We start from the raw sequence: 25,364 nt of genomic DNA on the forward strand, positions 1-25,364 counted from the left end.
GTCCATCTCAGTTTTCCTTTCGAGATTCTGTCTCGTCAATTCATCTTATCATTCCTTCTCGATGAGAATGTGTCTCGTCGATCCATCTCGCCACCCTTTTGCATCCCTTCTGTTCGAAATCTTGGGCCAGTCAAAATGTGTTGTCTGTTCAGCTTTGACATTCGCGCGACAAGCGCGCTCTGCCAAAGAGGGGCATCTGTAGACACCCCATTTTGACCGTGCCCTAAACCCTTCCAGTTTTGCAAAAATCCCCATCAAATCAATGAGTTAGGGTCCCAAACTTAACCCTAGGCTAGCTTTGGGTCCCAGCTAGGTCCCCGCAAAATTTCGTCGAAATCCGATCGCGTTTGCCTAGCAAACGAGCTAAGACGGTGCTGTAGTGTAAATGCGCAGAAGGGGGGTGATTTATCCTGGGTGGGGCCGAACCTGGACCGAATGGGACAAAGGTTACGGGCGCGCCTTATCATTTTTGTGCGCCCATCAAATGGGGGTGCGGATATCAACAGGTTATTTTAACCTATATAAAAAAAAAATCAAAAACGAAAGGGGGAGAGCTCATTGGTAAAAGACAAAAAAAGATAGAGAGAGAGAGCTTCTCCTCCGGCAACGGTGCCGGAGCTCCGATCGGATCGGCCACCACCTCATCTTTGCCTCCATCCTATTTCTGCAACCCAACTCCTCCGACCACATCCCACCGGAGCCGCCCATATTTTCCCTCATCACCACCTCCGATCGAGCTTTCACCCAATCACAACCACCAACAGCCACCACCTCCATTGATTCCGGCAAGCTTGCCGGAATCCGATCACCACCGTCGAACCATCTCCACCTTCTCCTTCATTTTCCCCTTTTCTCCTCTGCAAAACCCAAACCACCACTATTCGGCCATTTCCAGCCCTACCACCATCTCCTCCACCCCACTTCCAACTTCTTCTTCTTCATTTTATTTTATTTTATTTTTTATTTTATTTTTAAAAAAAGAAAAAAAAAGAAAGAAGGAGAGATCTGCAGAGAGAAAAGAGAGAGAGAGAGAAGGATCTTCTTCTCCGACAGAAATTTCGTCGGAGTCCGATCATCACCACCTCCGACCGGCTGTGCCGGAATCCGGCCCCAACTCCGGCCACCCTTACGCTCAGGTATTTTCATTTTTTATGTTTATTTATTTATTTATTTTTAATTTTTTTTTGTCGTTTCATCATTGCATGTTTGACTGTTCGTTGATTATTAATATTAAATTATCGAGAATAGTAACAGCTGTTTGAATAGTAATAGGATTAAATTTTTATTTTCGTGAATAGTAAAGGTTGCGTGAACAGTACCAGGTCGATTAATATTATTAAATCATTATTTTCGTCGATTAATATTATTAAATTATTAATTTTGTCGGTGATTAATTATTTTTTTTTGACCGTAATGATTATTTTATTTAAATTATTATTTTTGTCGGTTATTAATATTATTAAATTATTAATTTTTTTGACCGCGATGATTACTATTAATTAAGTATTATTATTTTTCTTTCGGTGGAATATTTAATTGTTATTTCGTTTCCAATTACCGATGTGGGACCCGTTTGTGTGGGGCCCGCTGATGTGGGACCCGCTGTGTGGAGCCCGCCGATGTGGGGCCCGCTGATGTGGGGCCCGCTGATGTGGGGCCCGCCGATGTGGGACCCGTTTGTGTGGGGCCCGCCGATGTATGAATAGTACTTGGTAGGTCCTACTGTGAATAGTACTTTTGAATAGTACTTTTGAATAGTACTTTTGAATAGTACTTTTGAATAGTAGTTTTGAATAGTAGTTTTGAATAGTAACTGTGAATAGTAACTGTGAATAGTAACTGTGAATAGTAACTGTGAATAGTAACTGTGAATAGTAACTGTGAATAGTAACTGTGAATAGTAACTGTGAATAGTAACTGTGAATAGTAACTGTGAATAGTAACTGTGAATAGTAACTGTGAATAGTAATTTTGAATAGTAATTTTGAATAGTAATTTTGAATAGTAATTTTGAATAGTAATTTTGAATAGTAGTTTTGAATAGTAGTTTTGAATAGTAGTTTTGAATAGTAGTTTTGAATAGTAGTTTTGAATAGTAGCTTTGAATAGTAGCTTTGAATAGTAGCTTTGAATAGTAGCTTTGAATAGTAGCTTTGAATAGTAGCTTTGAATAGTAGCTTTGAATAGTAGTTGTGAATAGTAATTATAAATAGTAATTATAACAGTCTTCAGCACAGGAGTCAGTCCTTCAGTCAGTCCAGGAGTTTTTCCTATCATCATAGGGGTTAGGATTCTGTCCATCCTCTCATCAAGTCGTGATCTTTACCCGCTCCTGCAAGGTATAGGATGCTGTCCAACCCTTGCCGAGTTATTTTCCTGTTCGTTCCCCCGCAAAGCATAGGATGCTATCCAACCTTTGCGGGATTCCAGAAGTCTCCCTACCCGTATGATGATAGGATTTTATTCTCTGGTGTCAAAAAACAATAAAAACATTTCAAAAATACTTGAAAACAACAAAAACATTCCAAAAAACACTTGAAAATTCAAAAACATCTCAAAAACAATTCAAAATCCAAAAACATAATCAAAATCAAAAATCTCAAAAAATCTTGAGTCATGTGCAGAGTAGTTAGGAATTCAGTCCGAACTACGGATGGCTTGATCCCTAGCTGAGGGGTACGTAGGCAGCTCAGGCGTGCTGCTGGCACCCTGAGTTCAGTCACCATTTTTAGACACCTTTTTGTAAATATTTCTCACAACTTTCACAATTTTCACAACTTCAAAAAAATTCCAAAAAAAATACAAAAAACTTCAAAACCTTTTCAAAAAAAGATCTTCCCCTAGAGTTAGGAGTCTGTCCTAGATATTTAGGGTGTTTTAGAGTTAGGAGTCGGTCCTGATTTGTATTGATATGGTGTGTCCTGTCGTGTGAGTGTCCCTAGAGTTAGGAGGCCTCAAGTCGATCGGTTAGACATTTAGTCGAACCGATGGCTAGACTAGGAAGCATATAGTCAACCCATGGTTTTCCTTAGAATGCACAGCCTAGATACACATAGGATGTAGGGCCCACCTGCATTAGCTTAAGGCTAATCAACTTGCATTAGTTAGGACATATAGAGAGTCCTAAAAATTACAATCCACTTGAATTTAAGCAATCGCACAAAAAGCTTTAAAAACTAGTCGAGTCTAGTTGATCGAGTCTAGGATAGCGGTCCTAGAGGTTTAGCATAGGACACCGAACTACGTTGGCTCTGATTCTTCCCGAGGCCGGGATACGTAGTGCAGCTAGGATGAATGGCCATCCTGGTCCGAGTCAAGTATTGCATTAGAGTCTAGGGTTTGTCGTGTCGGGTCGTGTGTCGAGTCGTGTTGTGTTGTGTGTTATGCTGTGTTTTCTTATTTTTATGTACAGATCCTATACCTTTAGCTGTAACATGCATGTGCTTGTCCACCAGAACTTAGACACCAATTAGGCATGGCACTCATAACCTAGCTATTCTTAGGCGACATATCTTTCATTTCTTTTGTGTGTGCTTCTTATTCATCTCCGAGACATGCATGATTAGCTAGACGTTATCTCGGAGATATTCGTTCCCATTTCGCATGATTTTCGCCCAAAACTCTTCAAAATTAATAATAAATGGCATAAGAGACCAGGTGCTAGCACTTGGGCGAATTGGGGGCGCCTAATCCCTTCCCCATTCGTCATCAGGCACGAACCCTATTTTATATCTCTGGTTATCCGTTGCAACAGAGCACAGCATGGGATCCAGGGCCCACTTCCTTGGATGGCGACTCTTCTTTGTTTAAGGTACGCCTCGAATCTGGGCTAGTCCCCGAATCGAGAGGTATCTCACTTTACATCGCCGCTCATGCTGTGAGGGGCACTCTTTCGAGAGTTCCTTGGTGGGGCTCTCCTTCACGTGGACGATCTAGAGAGACTCGCGCGGGGGCCCGTCCTCCACGCCCGTCCCGGATCTGGTTCCACACCCATGCACAAGGAGAACCTAGCCATCATGAAGAAAGACGTTGGAAAATGATAAAGACCATGCAAACATGACACGCGTCGCCGTCCAGGCCTCACTATGGAAGGAGATGGCCGGCGAAGCCACGCGCGCCGGCAAGGCAGGGGACGGCCCAATCCTGCAAAAGAAGGCTTTCTCTCCATAATGATGAAAGGGGCCGTGCGCCTCCCTTTAAAAGGGAGGGAAAGGAAGAAGAGAAGGGATCCACATTTTTTTAGAAAGGACTTCCCCCATTCTTAGCTTCACAGAAAAGCAACCGGAAAAAGAGGCGAGGCAACAACAGAGGAGACTAGGAACGCAGTCCTACTCTCCCTACTAGTCCCCTTCGACCTACTCATTCACACACCCAGAAAGGAGCTTGCACGTTGGCCCTGGTAACCCTGATCAAAACCCCTTCCCCTTCTCACTGTCCTTTATATTGATTGATCGAAGGATCTGACTTGGGTGTTAAAGTGGTCGTCCGGGACCCACCCCGGACCCCCTGATCCCCTTTGTTTGTGATTGCAGACCCCGCGGAGGCCCTCTACCGACCGCGCGATCACCGACCCGGATTCGGATGCCATCATATTGGCGCCATCCGTGGGACTCGTCGAGTACTGAACGCGTTATGGCGATGAGAAACCACACACAACAGCAAAAAACAGGGGTAATAACCAGGAGTCAGGCTCAGCGCGCGCAAACCAGCAGCTCAAGCTCCCGAGAGCCCAACTCACCACTCTCGAGCCGACACGAGCCCTCCTCTAGCACACCGCAAATGGTCCCCACCATGGAGATGTTCAACGAACTCCACCAAGAACTACTCCAACGCTTGCCTCCTCCGGCCCCGGAGAGGCCCCTGACGACGCAGGACCAGACAGAAGCCTATGACGAAGGCAACGAGGAACAGCTAGGGGAGAGTCATCCCCGGCGAGAGCGAGCACCGACTCGCCGGACGCCGTCCCCATTAGCGAATAGCCCTTTGCCCCCCGCGGCTAGAGGACGCCAGCGAGACAGCGGGAAGCAGGCTACGCTAAGCTGCACTCCCCCTGTCCAAACTGCCCGCCTCTAGGAGCGCATGATCTTTGCTGAAAGCAAAACTCAAATAGATTGATGAGATTTTCAGGTGCTAACTCTCTTTAACAGATGAGAAGCATTCTGATGAGGTTTGAAGGATGCAGGAGTAGATTCTATACTCCGCTGGAATTTGAAGTTTTTGAAACTGACTCCAAAAGAAACAACTTGATCAAGGAATTCAACTCAAAAAGTATGTTCAAGCTTCTCTGGTTTCTATTTGCTAAGAATAGATATCCCAATTATCATTGTGTAATATCTTTTATGACGAAAGTCATAAAAGATGCCCCTAGTATGACGTGCTTCCATGACAAGGTCTTAAGAAGGCAGAACCAAGGTATGTAGGAAAAATTTGAGTTTGCATGGGTTCTTTCTTTGGTATAGTGGTAAAACCATATCCACAAAGGCTGAACGTAAGAATTCTTCATTTTGCTCAATGCTTGAGGCTTTGATGTTTTAGGCAGGTCTAAATAACAAATCTCTTGCCCTTCTTTGATTCTTAAACCAGGATCTACTCTAGATTTTTCTTTACATTTCGGAAGGTGTACACCCATTTTCTCCAGTGCCAAACACTTTGGATTCTAAAAAAAAACAATGAGAAACAAGGAACAGACTCCTGAGGACTCTTTCAAAGAAGACTTACAATATTCAAGGGACTTGACTAAATTTTGATTCACTCTTAAATCAAATGTATCATTTTTTAAATGGTAAGGTCAGCCACTCTCAGAGTAGTCTCAAAAACTATGCCAAGAGGCTCTAGTTTCCTCCATCGGGATCTCCGTCATGGTTATACCACTTTTGGATTGCTCAGTTTCAATGCCCCTAGTTTTAAAAGATGTCAAAGTAAGTATCGTTGACACTATTCGGATTCCAAGATCCTGCCCTATGTAGATGTTGCTTCTTCGTCTCCTTGATTTCTCTCTTCAAAAGAAGTCACAACTTTTAATTTCCAAGTTTTCAGTCTAAAAGACCACTTGTTTCAACTTTTGCTCTCCAAGTTTTCAGTCTAAAAGACTACTGTAGACACCCCATTTTGACTAAGCCCTACACCTTCCCAGCTTGTGCCAAATCCATCCGAATCTCAGCATTGGGGTCCCAAACCTCACCCTAGGCTGGATTCGGGTCTCTTTTAACCCCTTGCAAAATTTCATCATGATCTGAGCGCGTTTGCCCAGCAATCGGGCTAAGAGGGTGTGTGTAGTGTAAATAGGGGGGAGGCCCGCTAAGTTTTTCATTTTACTCTGAAATCCGTGTATTTGAAGGAAAGTTCCCGTCATCCAAAGACCTTAAGTGCCCATGAATACATTTTTGGAAACCTTAAGACCCCAGAAAAATCCCTGCAAAATTCCAGAAAAGATCCGACGAAAAAATTCACAAAAGACAAGTGGAGTTAGTGCAGTTATCAAGCGTGGGGAGGGTGCATTAGCCAACTGGGGTCGCGCATGTGTGCGCTTATCAAATGGGAGTGCTGATATCAACCACTCATTTTCCTTTAAATAAAGGCTTAAGCCTCATTTTACAGATCTGAAACTTTTCTTAATTTTTTTTAGAGAGAGATGCTCTGAGGAGAGAGAAATCAAATCTCGTCCAAACCCTCCGATCGTTTTCCGGTCTCCACTCCTTCGTCTCCGGCAATCACGATCTCCGCCGATTCACCTTCTGCATCAAGCATCTTGCAGAGAGAGAGATTCGTTTTAGAGAGAGAAATGGAGAGAAAGCTAGTGAGATAAAGTAAATCTCACCGTTTTTTTTTTCTCTCGATCTTCTCCGGCGAGATCCACCGGAGCTCTGGTAGAATTTGTACTCTCTAATCATCTTCTCCATCTATTCTTGTCTCAATTTCAAGCAAATCTTGATTTCTCTTTCGGAACATTAGCTTGTTTAGTTTTTCCGATCGGAAATTTCTTTTTCTCCGACATTTTCTTCTCCAGCAGATGTTCATTTGAACAGCAGATCTGAACTCTGATGTTCCGGCCGGCCATCACTATAACCTCCTTCTTCTCCTGCCAGATCCACCGGAGCTCTGGCAAAAATCTGCAACCTCAGATCTACTCATTTCTGAAGCCTAAACCCTAGCCTTCTTCTCTGGCGAGATTTCGCCCGAATCTGGAGATCCGACTGCCGGAGTTCTTCTAGATCATCATTGCTACATCCGTTTCCCTCTTATACTCATCCAAATTCAAGATCCAAACTCTCAAGCCCTAGATCTACCTTCCGAAACCCTAGAAAAACCCTAACTCCGATCAAATCACTCTCAGCATCATTTTCTGAAAGTTAGATCTCATATTTGAAAGAGGTGAAGAAGATATAAAGTGAACATTAATCTAAGCATGGGAAAAGGCCTTCATTTAGGGTTCTAAAAAAAGACAGAGAAGGGAAAGATTGGTTTTGAAGTTTCCATGGTTTATAGCAAAGGAGAGACAGGAGTAAAACATCCGTAATAGGTACTCTCCTCTGTTCTTTCTTATATTATTCTAAGCCATGGGTAATTGCTTTTGATTTTAGTATCCTCTTTCTGATTAGGTGATGCTTAGTTTGTGAATATGTTTCTGATCTCATTTTTATTGTATCTTTGGTAGCTAATTCATGTCATTTTTTTTTTAATTCTAGTTTTGGTTTTGATTCATATGTTACTGCTTTACCTTGAAAAAATGAGAGGATTGATCTTCACAGATATGAATTGTCTAAGCAAATTCAGTTTTTTTTTTTAAAAAAAAAAAACTCTGCACTTTCACCGTCATCATATCCTACTGTTCAGCTGAGCCATAAGCTTGGATTTCTGAGAATTCCTCTCTTCCTTATTTTGATTCTTTTATCTTCTTAAGTTATAAATAGAGAAAGAAAGAGAAAAATAATCCCCATTCGTTAATCCTATTTCTACAAATCCTTTTCTCAGCCCATAATCTTCTTCTCTGGTCGAAATTTGATCCTACAACCTCACTTGTTCTGGTTGTTATTTGTCTTGCTCACCTAATAATTATTATGGCCTTGGATTTGTTCAAATCTGGACCGCCTCATTCTTAGCCATTGAAACCTTGGTTGTTGATCATTATTGTCAGCATTGGCTAGAGCTTTGATCGCCATCACCATTATCCTTGGTCAAATGTTATAAATCCCATCGGCAGCCATTTCTTTATGGAGATTTTTGTAATTTTTGATAAGATTACTCGGAGTCCAGAGACCTTTACCAAGGCCATAATGTTTACATCTCTGGTGAATTTTTCCAATCTTAGATTTTTGCACCACAATTTCAGTAAGAATCCAAAAATCCGACGAGCTCTATTATTTTATTGGTTACTAATCTCATCAATTCTGGAAGAAGAAAAAACTCGTTAATTATCTTAAGTTGTTGGATCAAAAGCCAAACTATTGTTCAAAATAGTACCACATCTAAAAGGGGTAATCTCCATCTCAATTTGCTTGTTGAATTATTTTATCCAATGGAATTGTGTTGATCATGGTTTACATAAGTTTTCTTTGATTCCCTAACCTGTTGCTCTTCTTGCTGATTTCTATAAAAAAAAAAAAAAACTATTTTATTAGTGTAAGGTCATTAACAAAGTTTTTTTTTTATCTTAATTTTCATTAAGAAAAAAAAAAAAAAAGAAAGAAAGAAAGAAGGGGGCTCTAATTGTATATGTATAAGAAAGCATCTCACTTGTATGTAATTCGTTCAGTAATGTGAATTAATTCTTAAAGGAAGCCTTCCAACTGTTTGATATATTGTTGAAGTAAATCCTCTCATCCCCACACCCACCCTGTATACACTAGGCTTCGATTCATCCTCACATCCTTGATGACAGCAGCCCCTATTCCATTTGTATATGGGCAGCCCTCATCCTTTTGATATCAACAGCCCTCCCATCCCATTTGATAATTTTAGCCCCATCTCATTTGACATGTACAGCCATCATGTCCCATTTGTATATGAACAACCCTTAGCTCTTCAAATGAACAACTAGTCTAGTGTCCACCCAATACCCATCAAGTGCCTCACCTTTCCATAACCAGTGCTTAACCAGCCCAATGATTTATGTATATTTTCTGCACATTTCTGCCGTCCATTTTTGCACATAACTGCTGTCCTGTATTGTATATATCTGCTGCCCATAGGTTATGCCCACAAGCACATAACTGCTGTCCTGTATTGTATATATATGCTGCCCATAGGTTATGCCCACAAGCACATAACTGCTGTCCTGTATTGTATATATCTGCTGCCCATTTGGTTTTGTCCACAAGCGCATAACTTGTCCATTATTTAGCACATAATCTGTCACTGTTTTGGCACAAAATCTGTCACTGTTTTGACATATGTTGTTACTCCTATTGGACACAGATTTTCGTCCATATGGTTACCCCTGTTTGGAGCAGATTTAGCCTTATTTTACACCAATTCAGTACACATATCAGCCCAAATTTTGCACTAAATCTGCCTATAAATTCTGTCCCATCTTATGCACAAAATCTGTCTTCAAATCAGCCCCTGTGCTGTGCACAATCCAGTACAATGTTTAGCGTAGAATCTGTTTACAATCTGGCTACCTGTTTGATACATTTCTGCATGTATATTCAACCCATGTTTCAACTCACAGTTTTGACAAAATCTGTCCACAAGTTATGCACCAGTCTTTGCATAAATTCATGTATATTCAGCACATGTTTTAACTCACAGTTTTGACAAAATCTGTCCACAAGTTATGCACCAGTCTTTGCATAAATTCTGTCCATATTCAGCCCATGTTTCAGCTCACAGTTTTGACAAAATCTATCCACTGTTCTGTTTTGGTTCAATATTCACATTTACCCAATGTTATGTTTTCAGTTCAACATTGAAATTTGCACATATGTTGGCCCTTGGTTTGACACAAAATTTGCATATATGTTAGTCCTTTTATATACACAGATTTGTTCACATTTCCCCCTCATTGTTTAGCACATAATCTGTCTCCATTTTGCTTCCTCCTTGCAAGGCACTAAAATTTGTACAAATTAGAAATATCATTTAATATATTTAACCTGCGGAATATTTAATACTTGTCTTTTATACTAAGCTTTGAGTTAGGGTTTGAAGATGGTAATAAATAGATTGTTCAGGTAAGAATATCTTGAGGCTCATAATACTTGTTTATTTATTTATTTAAATAAATTGTTAATAGGAAGAAGGAGATCAGATGACTACTCTGTTCGATATTATCGACATGAGTACTGTCTGATCTCAAGGCGGGATTAGAAATATTATCATGTGTATTTGATATCAGATGATTACTTTGGCATCATCTGATTTCATTGGAGTCCCCATATTGGGGTTTGTGGTTGGTTTAGAAGTGTTTGATACTGTTTTATTTTACTAGGCTATCCAGCGGCTGGTCTGGACTAATTAATGATGTTTATCATTTTATGATTGCTTTAGATTGTGTATTGTTTTCTTATTGAAAATTCTTCTTTGCTTAGCACTTGATTTATTTTATAAAAATAGAGTGAAATTTGCAATTATTTGACAGTTTTTTTCTTCTCTCTTTGATAGACTAATACAGTCTTATAGATTGCTGTTAATTTTCTTTAGATATTAGAATCCCCTTTTCTTGTAGGGCGATGAAGGCGCTAGCCCAAGCCCATCTCTAGGGGGACTTGCACAGTCCAAATAGCATTCTATTTTCTCAAAAGACTTGCCTAGTCTTTTAGATCCAAATCTTTGGAGACAGGCATTGTCTCATTAATGAATCAACCTAAGTTAACCTCTAGAAGACTACCTCTAGTCTCATAGGTTTTAAACCCTCCTTTTTGTGCGTCGTTTGGTTTTGGGAGAACACCCTACTCGGCTTGGCTTCATACCCCTATCCTATATGGGTATCTGGTTGCACATTTGTTGCACCCTAGGGCTAGGTAGCTGTCCGGCCCGGCTGGGTGTTTTACCTTTGCCAAATATGCACAAGGTCTCTTTTTCCTTGTTAGTATTTTCTCTATCCTACCTCTGTGTCTAAGAGACTTACCTAGTCTCATTTTCTTGCTAACCCTCCTCTTTGTGCGTCGTTTGGTTTTGGGAGAACACCCTACTCGGCTTGGCTTCATACCCCTATCCTATATGGGTATCTGGTTGCACATTTGTTGCACCCTAGGGCTAGGTAGCTGTCCGGCCCGGCTGGGTGTTTTACCTTTGCCAAATATGCACAAGGTCTCTTTTTCCTTGTTAGTATTTTCTCTATCCTACCTCTGTGTCTAAGAGACTTACCTAGTCTCATTTTCTTGCTAAACCTCCTCTTTGTGTATCATTTGGTTTTGGGAGAACACCCTACTCGGCTTGGCTTCATACCCCTATCCTATATGGGTATCTGGTTGCACATTTGTTGCACCCTAGGGCTAGGTAGCTGTCCGGCCCGGCTGGATGTTTTACCTTTGCTAAATATGCACAAGGTCTTCCCTTATTACTTGTGAGTTTTATCTCAGCTTGATAGTCTCACTAGCACCCTTCTTTATCTCTTTTTCTTTTAGGAGACAGGCTTTGTCTCATTAGCACCTCCTTCTTAAGAATCCTATTTTCAGAGTCAGTCCTTAGCCTAGGAGTCTGTCCTTAGCTAGAGAGTCTGTTTTTCTTTCAGGAGTCAGTCCTATCATCATAGGGGTTAGGATTTATCCAACCTCTCATCAAATCTTGTGTTTTTTCTATCCGCTCTTGCAAGGTATAGGATGCTGTCCAACCCTTGTAGAGCTGTGTTTCTGTTCTTTTCCCCCGCAAAGCATAGGATGCTGTCCAACCTTTGCGGGATATCGGGAGTCTGTCCTCCCCTTATGATGATAGGATTTATTCCCCTCGAGTCAAAAACACTTAAAAACAACAAAAACACCTAAAAAACCAAAAATCTTGAGTCATTAGGAGTAGTTAGGAAATCTGTTTCGAACTACGTTGGCTTGATCCTCTTCCACGAGGTACGTAGTGCAGCTTGAGATTCTTATCTCAGGTCCAGCCAAACCTTTGTAAATAAATCATTTACCCATTTTAAGAAAAAATACCAAAAATCTTCAAAACCTTGTTTTCAACAAGATCTTCCTCTAGAGTTAGGAGTTTGTCCTAGTTAAAGAGTTTTAGAGTTTTGAGTTTGTCTTTGATGTGTTGTGTGGTTTGTTTGTGTTTGTGTTAGAGTTAGGAGTTTGTCCTAGAGTTATAGGAGCGCCTCCGTCCAGTCAGTTGGCGATTCATATCGCCGATTGATGATTAAGTCTTGGATACGTTAGTGATCCCATTGTTTCCCTTAGGGCGTACAGCCTAGCTACACTTAGATTATAGGAATCACCTGCATTAGCTTAGGACTAACCTGCATTTAGTTAGGGCATATAGGGTGTCCTAAAATCTACAATCCATTGGAATTTAAATAATCACACAAGAAGCTTTAAGAACTAGTCCGGTCTTTTAGATCGAGTCTAGGATAGAGGTCTAGATGTCTTAGGCATCATAGCTTAGAATAGGTACGAAGAACTACGTTGCCTTGATTCTCGTGGAGGCGGGGATACGTAGGCTTCTTTGGATGAACATCAGATCATCTAAAGACTCGGGCCTAGGTATAGATTAGAGTCTTAGGGTCGTATGGTATCGAGTCATCTTCTATGTTTTGCAGTGTTTTCTTACTTTATTGCGCAGACCTTATACTTTTTTGGTATGTCATGCATGTGTTTGCACACCAGAACTTAGACACCCATTAGGCATGTCACTTAAAACCTAGTTATTCTCAGGTGACACTTTTATTTCTTTTATGTGTGTTTATTTTTCCTCCGAGACATGCATGATTAGATAGACGTCTTCTCGGAGATTTGTGTTCCCATTTCATATGATTCTCGTCCAAAACTCTTCAAAATTATTAAGTAAATGGCATAAGAGACCAGGTGTTTGCACTTGGGCGGATGAGGTGCTCTTTAGACCTTCCGAATTCGTAACCAGGCACGAACCTTATTTTATATCTCTGGTTATCCGTTGCAACAGAGCATAGTATGGGATCCAGGGCCCATTTGCCTTTTTCCTTGGATGGCGACTCTTCTTTGTTTAAGGTACGCCTCGAATCTGGGCTAGTCCCTGAATCGAGAGGTATCTCACCTTTGTATCGCCACTCATGCTGTGAGAGGCATTTTCTTTCGAGAGTTCCTTGGTAGAGCTCTCCATTCACGTGGATGATCCATAGAGACTGTTCGCACGTGGGGGCACGTCCCTCACCGCTGCGCCTCTCTCGGATCGGGGTCCACAGGCTGGCGACTCTGCTGGGGAGTTCTTGGAACATTGCCTAACTCTGCTAAAATGCCATTTGTTATTAATTTTGAAGAATTTTGAGCTAAAATCATTATAAATGGGAATTTAATCGCTTAGAATCCAGGGGCACCAGATAGGTGTTTAAAACAAGGGATTCACACATTGCACAGCATACATCATTTTGTTCTTCATTTTCTTTTATTGATTTTCTTATTATTGGCTCCACGGGATAGATATAATGCGTGCCTCATGGGATATCACTATCCAGATGGTGCTGTTGTATCTATTACCAAGCTATGCGCCAGTGCTGCAGTCGTAAACACTCGGTGTACTTGTGTTTACAGCAGCCGGTGAGCAATGAAGCATACTGTATATAACACTCGGTGTACTTGTGTTATATACTTAAAGTATGGATCATATGCATAGTACCTGATTGAGTCCGGAGCTCTACTTTCATTTTACATATATTATGTACATGGATATATATGTTGATTTAGTAAAACCCAATTAGGATCTGCATGTGCTTATATATATATTGCATTCATATAAGGACGAACATGTGTTGCTCACACATGTTGGAGCTTAGATTTAGGAGCCATGTCCTATTTCTTAGATTATTGTAGCTCACCTTATGTGACTACATCGCAGTCCTAATACACTCACATGTCTGTCTTGAGTCAAGCTTCTTGACTCTATGGAATCATATTTAGGGCTGGTGCCCCTGGTTAGGATATATATGTATATATCTATATTTTGATTATCAGATTAGAGCCTACTTATTAGTGAGGCTTCCTTATCTAATCAAATTAGTCATATCAGTCCGTTCTTCGGATCTAGACCCGACCAGTGGCTTTTACTTGCCCTCTCATGGTCGTGGCCTATCTTTTGCTCTAGTCATGGAGATTTTGTCCATATATCTTTTGATTATAAGTTTAGGACCTACTTTCTAGTAGAGATTCCTAGCTTGAATCAATCAATCGTGTATATTCATTTTCCAGATCTAAACCTAGCTAGTGGCTTCTACCTGTCACACTCATAGCTATGGTTTATTCCTTGACCCAGTGATGATAAATATTACCTGTTTTCATCCTTCAAATGCAAACCTCATTTATCCATTCTTTTGTTGTATTACTCAGATTATTGTTCGTCCTGTCTTAGATATGGTCGATAGCTTGTCTGCTGTCTCTATGACCATAGTCTATCATTATTGATTTTCTTGATCGTACATTTTTGTCGTCCACCTTTCAGATTTAGATCCGGTCTATGATCTACTTTTGTCATTTTATGACCGTGGTCTCTTCCCTGAGTTTCTGATCATCTTTGATCATCAATGGAACATTTGATGTCGCCAATTATATCCTTCTTGTGATTATTGGTTAAGTCCATCTTTACTCTTTGTTTATTCCAAGTTATTCTCCATTCCCTAATTATCCCATCCTATTCTTTGTGTTTAGGTTAAATCATGGCGAATAATTTGTTGAAAGGCTGGATAAGCGAGACTATTGGGGCTCTTCCGCTAGAATCCTCGGATAGGAGTATGGCTGATCGGTTCATCTATGCCTTCAGTCATTTGAGTGTTTCCGATATAAATTGGAAGTTTCTCCAAGCAGCCGCTAGATTCTGGGATCCTAATCTTCATGTTTTTCGATTTGGATCATTCGAGCTTTGTCCTATATTCGAAGATTGGTGTGCTTTATTAGAGCTCCCAACAGATGGACTTTGGATACAATCTTCGAACATAGATTCCTCTCATTCCATTTTTTGCAAGCTATTCAAAAATCAAACCGTTGATGCACTTTCATGCTTAACGGATACGTGTGTGCAAGTTCAAAACCTCATCACCCTTTTTTCTGAAAACGTCGATCCTACTAACTCTCGTTTTCAGAGTTGTCGACGCAATGCTTTGATTTTTAGTGTCTTTGCGCGATATGTCATTCGGAAAAACCCTCGTGTTGCTCCGTTAACCTTGTTAACTGTGGTAGACCAAATTAACAAAGGGAGGAATCCCATTCCTACCATGTTAGCAGAGACCTTTTTGGGACTAGATCTTATTGCTTCCCAAAATATCAAGGACAATTTCTGTGGGTGTGTGAAGTTGTTGTATGTCTGGCTTGGTGAAAAATTTCAAATTCTTCAGCGACAAAAACAAAATCCGTATACCCTGAAGAATTTCCATACATGGAAACCAATAGCCAACCAACCTCAGTCCATTGATGAATGGCACAATTGGTTACAACATGTAGAGGAGAGCCAGTTTCGCTGGGTAAGTCATTCATGTTTTCATGTTTTTACTAGCACTTACCCACATTCATTTGTTTACCTCATGGGTACCGAGAAATCTTCTTTTTATGCACCCATTCGAATTCTCCATCAGATTACGGGAATTCCATGTCCTCCCGGAATCATAGTCCCTCCTCTTTGTGAAGATCTTACTCCTGATCTCGTCCGATCCATTGTGGCTGCTTGGGGAAACAAAAATATAGAAAGGAGGTTAGGTCTATCTCGCAAATTCCGACGTGGAGAAATATCGGAAGAGCCCGCAAGCCGGCGAGCTCGGATTGAGGAACCTTGAAGATCCATATCATGTTTTGTTATTCCGATTTCTGCATTTCCCATTCTTGTCAGTCTGTTTATCCAGCTGTGATCAGAGATTATTTTTTTTTTTTTTATCCGTTGTAATCACAATTTGGATTTTATTAATGAAAGTGTGTTTTTGTTTCTTTTGTCATTGTTTGATCAAGATAGTTTATCTCGATTATCAAAATTTTAATCTAGTGATTATACTTCCATTTCAGGATTCTTGATTGAGCAGCCATTGCTCCTAAGAAAATCCTCGTTTCAAAACCAACCTGGTCCCGTCAGACATCTGATTCCAGGCTGAGCCGGCAATCCTTGTCACCTTTTTCTTTTACTTCTCCTTTATCGCCTTCCTTGAATTTTCAAGAAATACTTTCGCCAGTCCAACCAACCCCTGAAATGATGGCAGAGAATGGGCAAAATAGTATGGACACCAATGAGATGATGAAAGCGATAATGTTACAATTGAGTACCATTAATGAAGAAATAGCCCGATTAAAGAATGACAGAGAATCTACTACCAAGAATCCTGCACCTCAGCAAACCCCAATCATGCCTCGCCCACCTCCTATGATGGCTCAGCCTCCTGTGTTGCCAGTCTTTGACCATTCTGATGACGAGCAGTATGAAGAAGAGAACTGTCTCCCCCATCTGGATAAAGGCAAGGGGATAGTCGATAGGTTGGATAAGATGGCCCAGGAGATGGAGAGCATGAAAATGCAGGGTCCGAAAAAATTAAACATGGCCGAGTATATGATAATACCGGGAATTGTGCTACCTCCTAATTTCAAGATGCCGGATCATGATAAGTATGATGGGACAGGATGTCCCAAGAGTCATCTGAAAGCCCTTATTCCTCTCTTACAGCAGCATGGGCTTACTCCAGAGCAGATTGCTCTTCTTTTCCCTAGATCTCTTACTGGAACAGCAAAGAAATGGTTTTTAAGCTTGAAAACCGAAGAGATCAGAACTCTGGAGGATATTGCCAATAGATTTGTTGAGCAATTCTCCATGGAGGAGGGAATAGATGTGACAAAAAGAGATCTGAAGGCGCTGAAACAAGGGCACAATGAAACCTTCACTTCTTTCATTCGCCGATGGAGGCGTAAAGCGGCGCAGATGACACATCGATTATCAGATGCCGATCAAATTAAGATTGTTGTCAAGAACCTATCCCCGCAATACTATCATCACATGGCTATTCAATATTTTCTGGACTTCAATCATCTGATAAAAACAGGGACTCAAATCGAAGATGCTTTGTCCAAGGGACTAAGATCAAGATCTTCGTCTGATGTGAGAGAGGGAAAAAGACCTATTGTGGCACCGAAGGAGGTGCACAATCTTAACTATACCAGGCCTTCCAGTTATGCCAGACCACCGGGTTATGATCAACCACCATCCAGAACGGTGACTGAAGTCAGGAAGCCTATTGAAAAGAAGGTTTTTCGTCAGTTTGACCCCCTCCCTTACTCCTTATCAGTGGCTTTGAAGAAGTTGCTGAGAGATAAAAAGATTACTTTGTTGGAACCTAGAGAGCTCCCTAACCCTTTGCCCAAGTATTGGAGGAAGGACCAGTACTGCGATTATCATCAGAATTCAGGGCATTTGACTGACAAATGCATGGCTTTAAGACACAAGATCCAAGACATGATAGAAGCAAAGGATCTTGCCGTTGAAGCACCGAATGTCACTCGAAACCCATTGCCTACACATGCAATGCCTCCCCCGAACGTGTATGCCATTTTCACTGAAGAAATCCTCTTAGATCACTCCCGTATTTGTGCGGTTATTTCTGATAGACCGTATGTTCTGAGATGGGATGATGAAGACGAAGCGATTGAAAACAAGAAGCCTTACATACTGTCCCTTCCAGATGAAGGATTAACAGGATCCTCTGAGTGTTCTTGTTCTTATGTCCTCAAGAGTGAGGAGGAAGAAGAGATGAAAGAAAAAGTCCCCTATGTTTTGAGACTAGAGGAAGAAGACTTGTTGCTTCTAGAGGATCAGTGTGACGAGCTTCGTCATGTCACACGTGGTGGTCGGGTCTTTAAGCCAGTTGAACTCAGAGCTGAGAATCCTGCCGAAATAGCCCGAGCATCAGAAAATCAGAGGCAAAGACAGACTGTAGAAGAAGAAGAAGACAACTTGTTGAAACAATTGAAGAAAACACAAGCTAATGTTTCAATTTGGGGTTTGTTGATGGCATCCCCAAAGCACCGACAAGTTGTACTTCGAGAGCTTAACGCATCCCAAGTGTCAGTCGAGATTACTCCTGACGAACTAGTCAGTCTAGTTGCCATGGCAAGGACCTCAAAGACTTTATCCTTCACTGATGAGGATTTGCCTCCGGAGGGTAGAGATCACACTCGACCTCTCAGGATTACCATAATCTGCAACAAGAAAAGGGTACCTGAAGTACTAGTAGACAACGGGTCTGCTCTAAACGTATGTCCCTTGAGCACCGCTGTTACTTTGGGATTTGGGCCCAACAACTTCATACCATCTGAGCAAGGCATATTAGCATACGATGGTACGAGAAGAGACGTGATCGGGATACTGGCCACCGATATCGAAATAGGGGGAGAAACCTTTGAGGTTGAATTCCAAGTACTCGATATAAAGACTTCTTTCTTCCTTCTTCTGGGCCGACCTTGGCTGCACAAGGTCGGAGTTATTCCTTCAACTTTGCATCAGAAGTTGAAATTTGTTAGGAATAACAAGGTGATCACAGTGCGAGGAGACCCTGAGCCGGAAGTTGGACAAATAACATCTGAACTGAGCACTGAAAAATCAAGAGATGTTAGTTTAACTGGCTTTTCATTAGAAGTCTCTACTATTTCCTTTGGGGAAGCAATGAATGAAGAAATAATGTTTCTCTCGAGCACAAACACTCAAGTGGTGAAGATAATGCGAAAATATGGTTATGTCCCGGGAACTGGTCTGGGAAGAAATCTGCAGGGCCCAACTGAGTGGCCGGAATTGAAAGCAGTCGGCGGATTATTCGGGTTAGGGTACGAGCCAACTCCGAAAGAGGTTCAAGAAATGAAGCGTTATATGATGAAGTGGGCTGAATGCCGTCGTCGAGGTATAGAATTTCTGACAGGACCGTACAGCATGATTATGAACGGCCGATTCAGAAGAGAAGGGGCAGACTGTCCGTTCTATGGTTTTCCTGAGACCTGGTGCGATAAGACTGGGAAGAGGCTTCCAGGGTTAGAGATCTTCTTCACAGATGAGTTGTCAGAAGATTTCTACAGTGAGCAGTTTGCCTTGGCTTCGATAGCAGAAAAACCAGCTGCAGATTGGGCGGAAAATATTGAGCCGCATCTCCTAGACTCCCTATATCAGGTTGAGGCCCCAATCGTCGCTATGATTGGAGGAGATGTGCCCTTCACGAGCCCAAGGGATTGCATTACTCCAGCCACTGGACCTTTAGACAATTGGACCGCACAGGTTATACCCCAAGTAGTCCTCCAGTATAGTCCAGTCCTTTCAAAAGAGTCAGTCATTTCAAAAAATGTGTCAGTTTCTGAGTTCAACCCAGAGTCTGTCATTTCTAACTTTTCTTTTGATGCAGGTACCATAGAGGTCGGAGTAGTTCTCGGAGGTGGTGAAGAGTCGGTTCCTGTCGAGTCTCGGTCAGAAGATATTTTCACTGATTCTTCATTTGTACATAGTCCTGTCTATGTTGATACTGATGTCAACATGTCATTTCATTTGAATTCAGAGTCTGTAACGCCCGATGTGGGTGAATCATTCGATGTAATCATCAATTCTACAAAAGAAATAAAAGACTCATTTGTGTACGATCCTGTCTTTATTTCTAATTCTGTTTCTGATTCTGCTTCAAAGCCTGATCAAATAACTAATAATAATAATGATCAAGACTCCCCCTCAAACGAGGAAGCCGACGAAACTCCTCTTGAAATCAAATACATGATTCAACAAGAGGAGATTCGCCGAGCCAAACCACTCGAAGAAGAAATTGAGACTGTAAATATAGGTGATGAAACCTTAATTCGGGAGATTCGGATTGGCAAAACTTTATCTCCTGAGGAACGCGAAGAATTAATCACTTTGCTAAAAGAGTTTAAGGAGGTCTTTGCTTGGTCTTACGATGACATGCCGGGATTGAGTGAGGACATTGTCCAGCACAGATTACCTCTAATTCCGGGCATCAAGCCGAAGAAGCAAAAACTCCGAAAACTCAAGACAGAATGGGAGTTAAAGGTTCATGATGAGGTGAAGAAGCTACTTGAAGTAAAATTCATTGAAGTAGTGGAATATCCCGAATGGCTTGCAAATATAGTTCCTGTGCCCAAGAAAGATGAAAAAGTCAGGATGTGCGTTGATTTCAGAGATCTGAACAAGGCCAGTCCGAAAGATGATTTTCCTCTTCCGAACATTGATATCCTAGTAGACAACACTGCTGGACATGCTCTGTTATCTTTCATGGATGGGTTTTCAGGCTACAATCAGATCAAGATGGCGCCTGAGGATATGATGAAGACGGCATTTATTACTCAATGGGGTACATATTGTTACCGAGTAATGCCGTTTGGTCTCAAAAATGCTGGAGCTACCTATCAGAGGGCTGCGACTACTCTTCTTCATGACATGATTCATAAGGAGGTCGAGGTCTATGTCGATGACATGATTGTCAAAGGCAGGACTCGGCCAGAGCATACAGTCGCTTTGAGAAAGTTCTTTGAGCGAATCCGAAAGTTTCAACTTCGCTTGAACCCAAATAAATGTGTATTTGGGGTCACGTCAGGGAAGTTGCTGGGATTCATGGTCAGTGAAAGAGGAATCGAAGTGGACCCTCAGAAAATCAAGGCTATCCAAGAAATGCAACCACCAAAGACGGAAAAGCAAATTCGTGGATTCCTTGGCAAGGTGCAATACTTGAGGAGATTCATATCTCATTTAACTATGACATGTGAACCCATCTTCAAATTATTGAAAAAGAATTCCTCCAAGAAATGGAATGAAGAATGTCAGGAAGCATTTGAAAAGGTCAAGCAGTGTTTGTCTTTGCCTCCTGTCTTATCCCCAGTCATTCCTGGTCAACCATTGTTGATGTATTTGTCCATCACAGATACAGCAATGGGTTGTATGCTTGCTCAGCAAGATGTAGGATCTAAGAAGGAGAAGCCTATCTACTACATCAGTAAGAAAATGCTAGAGTACGAGATAAAGTACACTATCTTGGAAAAGACTTGTCTAGCATTAGTCTGGGCGACTCAAAGGCTTAGACATTATCTCTTATCGAATAAGGTATTTTTGCTTTCACGGATGGATCCGTTGAAGTACTTATTCGAGAAGCCCGCCCTTACAGGAAGAACTGCAAGATGGTTGCTATTATTATCTGAGTTTGACATCACATATGTCGCTCAGAAATCCGTCAAAGGACGGGTTATTGCTGAGCAGCTAGCTGATGCTCCTGTTGAGGAGAATGCTTTTCTGAAGGCTGAATTTCCTGATGAAGAGATCATGGAACTTGAAGAAGAAATTCCAAGTACCAGATGGACAATGTACTTTGATGGAGCTGTAAACAATCGAGGACAAGGAATAGGAGCAGTGCTTGTATCTCCCAAGAAAGAATATATCCCGATATCCATCAAGTTACAATTCGAATGTACAAATAACATGGCAGAGTACGAAGCTTGTATCGCAGGACTTGAGGCAGCTTTAATTTTGAAAGTCCAAGAGATTGATGTATTTGGAGATTCAATTCTGATAATTTGTCAAACCAATGGTAATTGGAAGACAAGAGAATCGAAATTGATCCCGTATAATTTCTATCTCGAATCCCTGGCCAAGAAATTCAAGAATATCACATTTACCCATCTGTCGAGAACCAAGAATCATTTTGCAGATGCCTTGGCTACTTTAGCCTCGATGTTGGATATTTCTGAGACAATGGAGGTTCAGCCTTTAGCTGTGAGGTCGCAATGGGCTCCAGCGCATGTAAATGCCATTGAGATATCAGCGCGATGTCCAGATGGAAAACCGTGGTATACTGATATCCGAAATCTCATTTCAGGCAAGGGGCATCCCCCTGAAGCTTCCAACAAAGAGAGAAAAACTCTTCAGAGATTCGCCGCTAACTTCATCATTTGTGGTGAAGAATTGTACAGAAGATCCTTTGATGGGATTCAGCTTCTGTGTGTTGATGAAGATCAGGCTGCGGAGCTCATTGAACAAACACATGAAGGTGTTTGTGGTCCTCACATGAATGGTAAAATGCTATCAAGGAAGATCCTTAGACTCGGTTTCTATTGGCCCTCAATGGAAACAGATTGTTTCGCATTTGTGAAGAAATGTCATAAATGCCAAGTCTATGCGAATCTTATTCATGTGCCTCCGTCAGAGCTGCATTCTATGACCTCGCCATGGCCATTTTCAGTATGGGGGATTGATATCATTGGCAAAGTCTATCCTAAGTCGTCAAGTGGGCACGAGTACATCTTGGTGGCCATTGACTATTTCACGAAGTGGATAGAAGCTGCTTCATATGCTTCCATAACTTCCAATACAGTTGCGAAGTTCATCCGTGCAAACATCATTTGCAGATATGGAGTACCTCATGAATTGATCTCTGATAATGGATCTCATTTCAAGAAAGAGGTAGTGCACCTGTGCGAAGAGTTTAAAATCAAGCATCACAAGTCATCTCCTTACAGACCGCAAACAAACGGGGCTGTAGAGGCAGCAAATAAGAATATCAAGGTCATAATCAGTAAGATGACCGAGACTTATAAGGACTGGTCGAACAAGCTTCCTTTTGCTTTGTGGGCTTACAGGACATCGATTAGATCCTCTACAGGTGTAACTCCATATTCTCTAGTGTATGGAATGGAAGCAGTCCTCCCTGTTGAAGTGAGAATCCCGTCTCTAAGAGTTATGATGGAAGCAAATCTGCCAGAGTCTGAGTGGGCCAAAGCCAGACATCAAGAATTGCAGATGATTGATGAAAAGAGGCTGAGAGCCTTATACCATATCCAGGGGTATCAGAGGAGAATCGAAAGGGCATTCAATAAGAAAGTCAAGGTTCGAGACCTGAAACCAGGAGATCTCGTCTTGAAATCTTATAGAGCACCGGTGTTCGATCCCAGAGGAAAATTCAGGCCAAACTGGTCTGGTCCTTACATTGTTGATGAAGTCCTGCCTGGAAAAGCCGTAAGACTCCTCAATGAAAATGGTGAAAAATTAACAGAACCTACAAACCTGGACCAACTAAAGAAGTACTATGCTTAAATACACCAGGAGGCCATCCTTGATCGATCAGAGCCAAAAGCTAACAACCCAAAAGTCAAAATACCGTTTGCAAACCCTTTGGGCCTATAAAAAAAAAATCCCTTTTTCTTGACAAACACAAACCAGGGGCATCTTTTATGACTTGCGTCATAAAAGATAGTAAGCTTGAACTACGTTCTGACCTGATTCCTTTTTACAGGATACGTAGGCCACCTGATTAATTCGGGTCCGGTCAAATTCTTCAAATCTTTCAAATCTTTCAAATCCTTGAAAATATGAAAGAAAAGAACAAAACAAAAAATCCTTGAAACCCAAAAAAATGGGCGAACTACGCGGACCTGATTCCCATTTTCTTTGGGGATACGTAGGCAGTCTGGAGGGCCAGATTCGGTCAAATACATGAAAAATCACCAATATGTAACTTGTTTGAACCCCAAGCATACCTAAAAGTCCTTCTGGTGTATTTTAGGTCCAGGTTTGTAGAGAAACAGAAAGAAAGAAAAAATGATGGAGTCTTAGACCCGCTAGACTGAAAAACCGAAAGGGCGGTCTAGGCAAAAATTAGGGTCATTCACCTGCTAAGTTGAAAACCCGAAAGGGCGGCTTAGGCAAAAATCAAGGTGCAAAGCCTGCTGGATGGAAAATCTGCAAGGGCAGACAGTCCAGGCAAAATATAAGGCATGCAGTCTGCCAAATCAAAAACCTGAAAAGGCGATTTGGTCATGGCAGTGACTTCAAAAGAACAAAATCTCTGAATACCAGCAAGACTTTCATTTCTTCTGAGGCATTACTCTGAAGTCTGAGTAAGCGCCAGTAGAGATTCTTCTGACACTCTATAAGCTAAGGAGTTAAGACTAAGCAAACCAAAGGGATAATAACCATGACGGAAAACCTGAAAAGAGGAATGAAACACCTTTAAATACGGTTTTTGAAAGATTCTAAGAAGTGGTAGACTATACCATTTTAAAATACTTATCAGGCTGAAAAGCAGATTCAGTTTCTCTTAGAATTCAAGTCATGGTCGAAGTCCTCCTTTGTTGTTAGCCACAGTTCAGTCCTTGTCAAAGTCAAGGTTAAACTCCAAGGTCTTGTGTGGGGAGTCCTGTGTGGTCAATGTCTCTCCAAGGTTGGAGTGATAGAAAAATGATGAGGTTGTAGATCCTCAAAAGTGATACAGAGCAGAGCAGAGTTCAGAAGGATAGTACTCAGACCATTCGAAGTATTGGCAGCGGACATAAAGAGAAAAAGATTATCAGATTTAGTCTGTTGTATTTGAAAAGATTTATAACTTCAAAAATTCAGGAAATGAAAGCCTTTGCTACAATGTTCCCTATGTTTGTTCTCCTATGAATTTGTCATGGAAGTAAATTCGTACTAGGGGCATTTTTTTTTATAACCTGTTCAGGTTATAAAAGATATCAAGTGAACTCTGATATTTGAGATAATTATTTTCATTAAGTGAAGATAAGAAGAGCTTCAGTAAGGCTTTAGTCAAATTCCTCTGAGAGTCTTTCTTATCATCTTATTGAAAACCTATCTCATAATCCCCAGTGGAGTTTCTATCCAAAATGTAAATAAACCAAGCATTCAAATTAAATCATCTGCATCTGTGCATAACCCGTCTAGCCTCCGAGCTAAAAAATCAAGCTTTTATGCATAAATTCCTTGCCTCTGAGCATAAACCCTGCCTCTGAGCATAAAACCTGCTTCCGAGCATAAATTCTTGCCTCTGAGCATAAAACCCTGCCTCCGAGCACAAATCCTTGCCTCCGAGCACAAATCCTTGCCTCCGAGCATAAAATTCTCTGCCTCCGAGCATAAAACCTTGCCTCCGAGCATAAACCCTGCCTCTGAGCATAAATTCTTGCCTCTGAGCATAAAACTTTGCCTCCGAGCATAAACCCTACTTCTGAACACAAATCCTTGCCTCCGAGCATAAAATCCTGCCTCTGAGCATAAATTCCTTGCCTCCGAACATAAAACCCTGCCTCCGATGTATAAAATCCTTGCCTCCGAGCATAAAATCCTGCCTCTGAGCATAAATTCCTTGCCTCCGAGCATAAAACCCTGCCTCCGATGTATAAAATCCTTGCCTCCGAGCATAAGTCCTTGCCTCTGAGCATAAAACTTTGCTTCCAAGCATAAATCCTCGCCTCTGTGCAAAAGACTCAGGCCTACGAGCTAAAATTCCCTAACATCTAAGCTAAAACCTT

The 25,364-nt window shown here is 41.4% G+C and overlaps 1 protein-coding gene across 1 annotated transcript; it reads left to right on the forward strand.

Annotated features, from left to right (window-relative positions):
• The first annotated feature begins 16,290 nt into the window (after positions 1 to 16,290).
• Positions 16,291 to 19,477, forward strand: LOC143857650 (uncharacterized). The gene is made up of 3 exons (XM_077368093.1): positions 16,291 to 18,015; positions 18,106 to 19,344; positions 19,469 to 19,477. Exons 1-3 carry the CDS (start codon positions 16,291 to 16,293, stop codon positions 19,475 to 19,477), a joined length of 2,973 nt encoding a protein of 990 aa, XP_077224208.1.
• Positions 19,478 to 25,364: the final 5,887 nt, after the last annotated feature.

The sequence above is a fragment of the Tasmannia lanceolata genome, unplaced genomic scaffold (genome assembly GCF_043159265.1).
Source record: "Tasmannia lanceolata isolate RefF3 unplaced genomic scaffold, GAP_Taslan_0.1 ptg000025l, whole genome shotgun sequence".
Classification (NCBI taxonomy): Eukaryota; Viridiplantae; Streptophyta; class Magnoliopsida; order Canellales; family Winteraceae; genus Tasmannia; species Tasmannia lanceolata.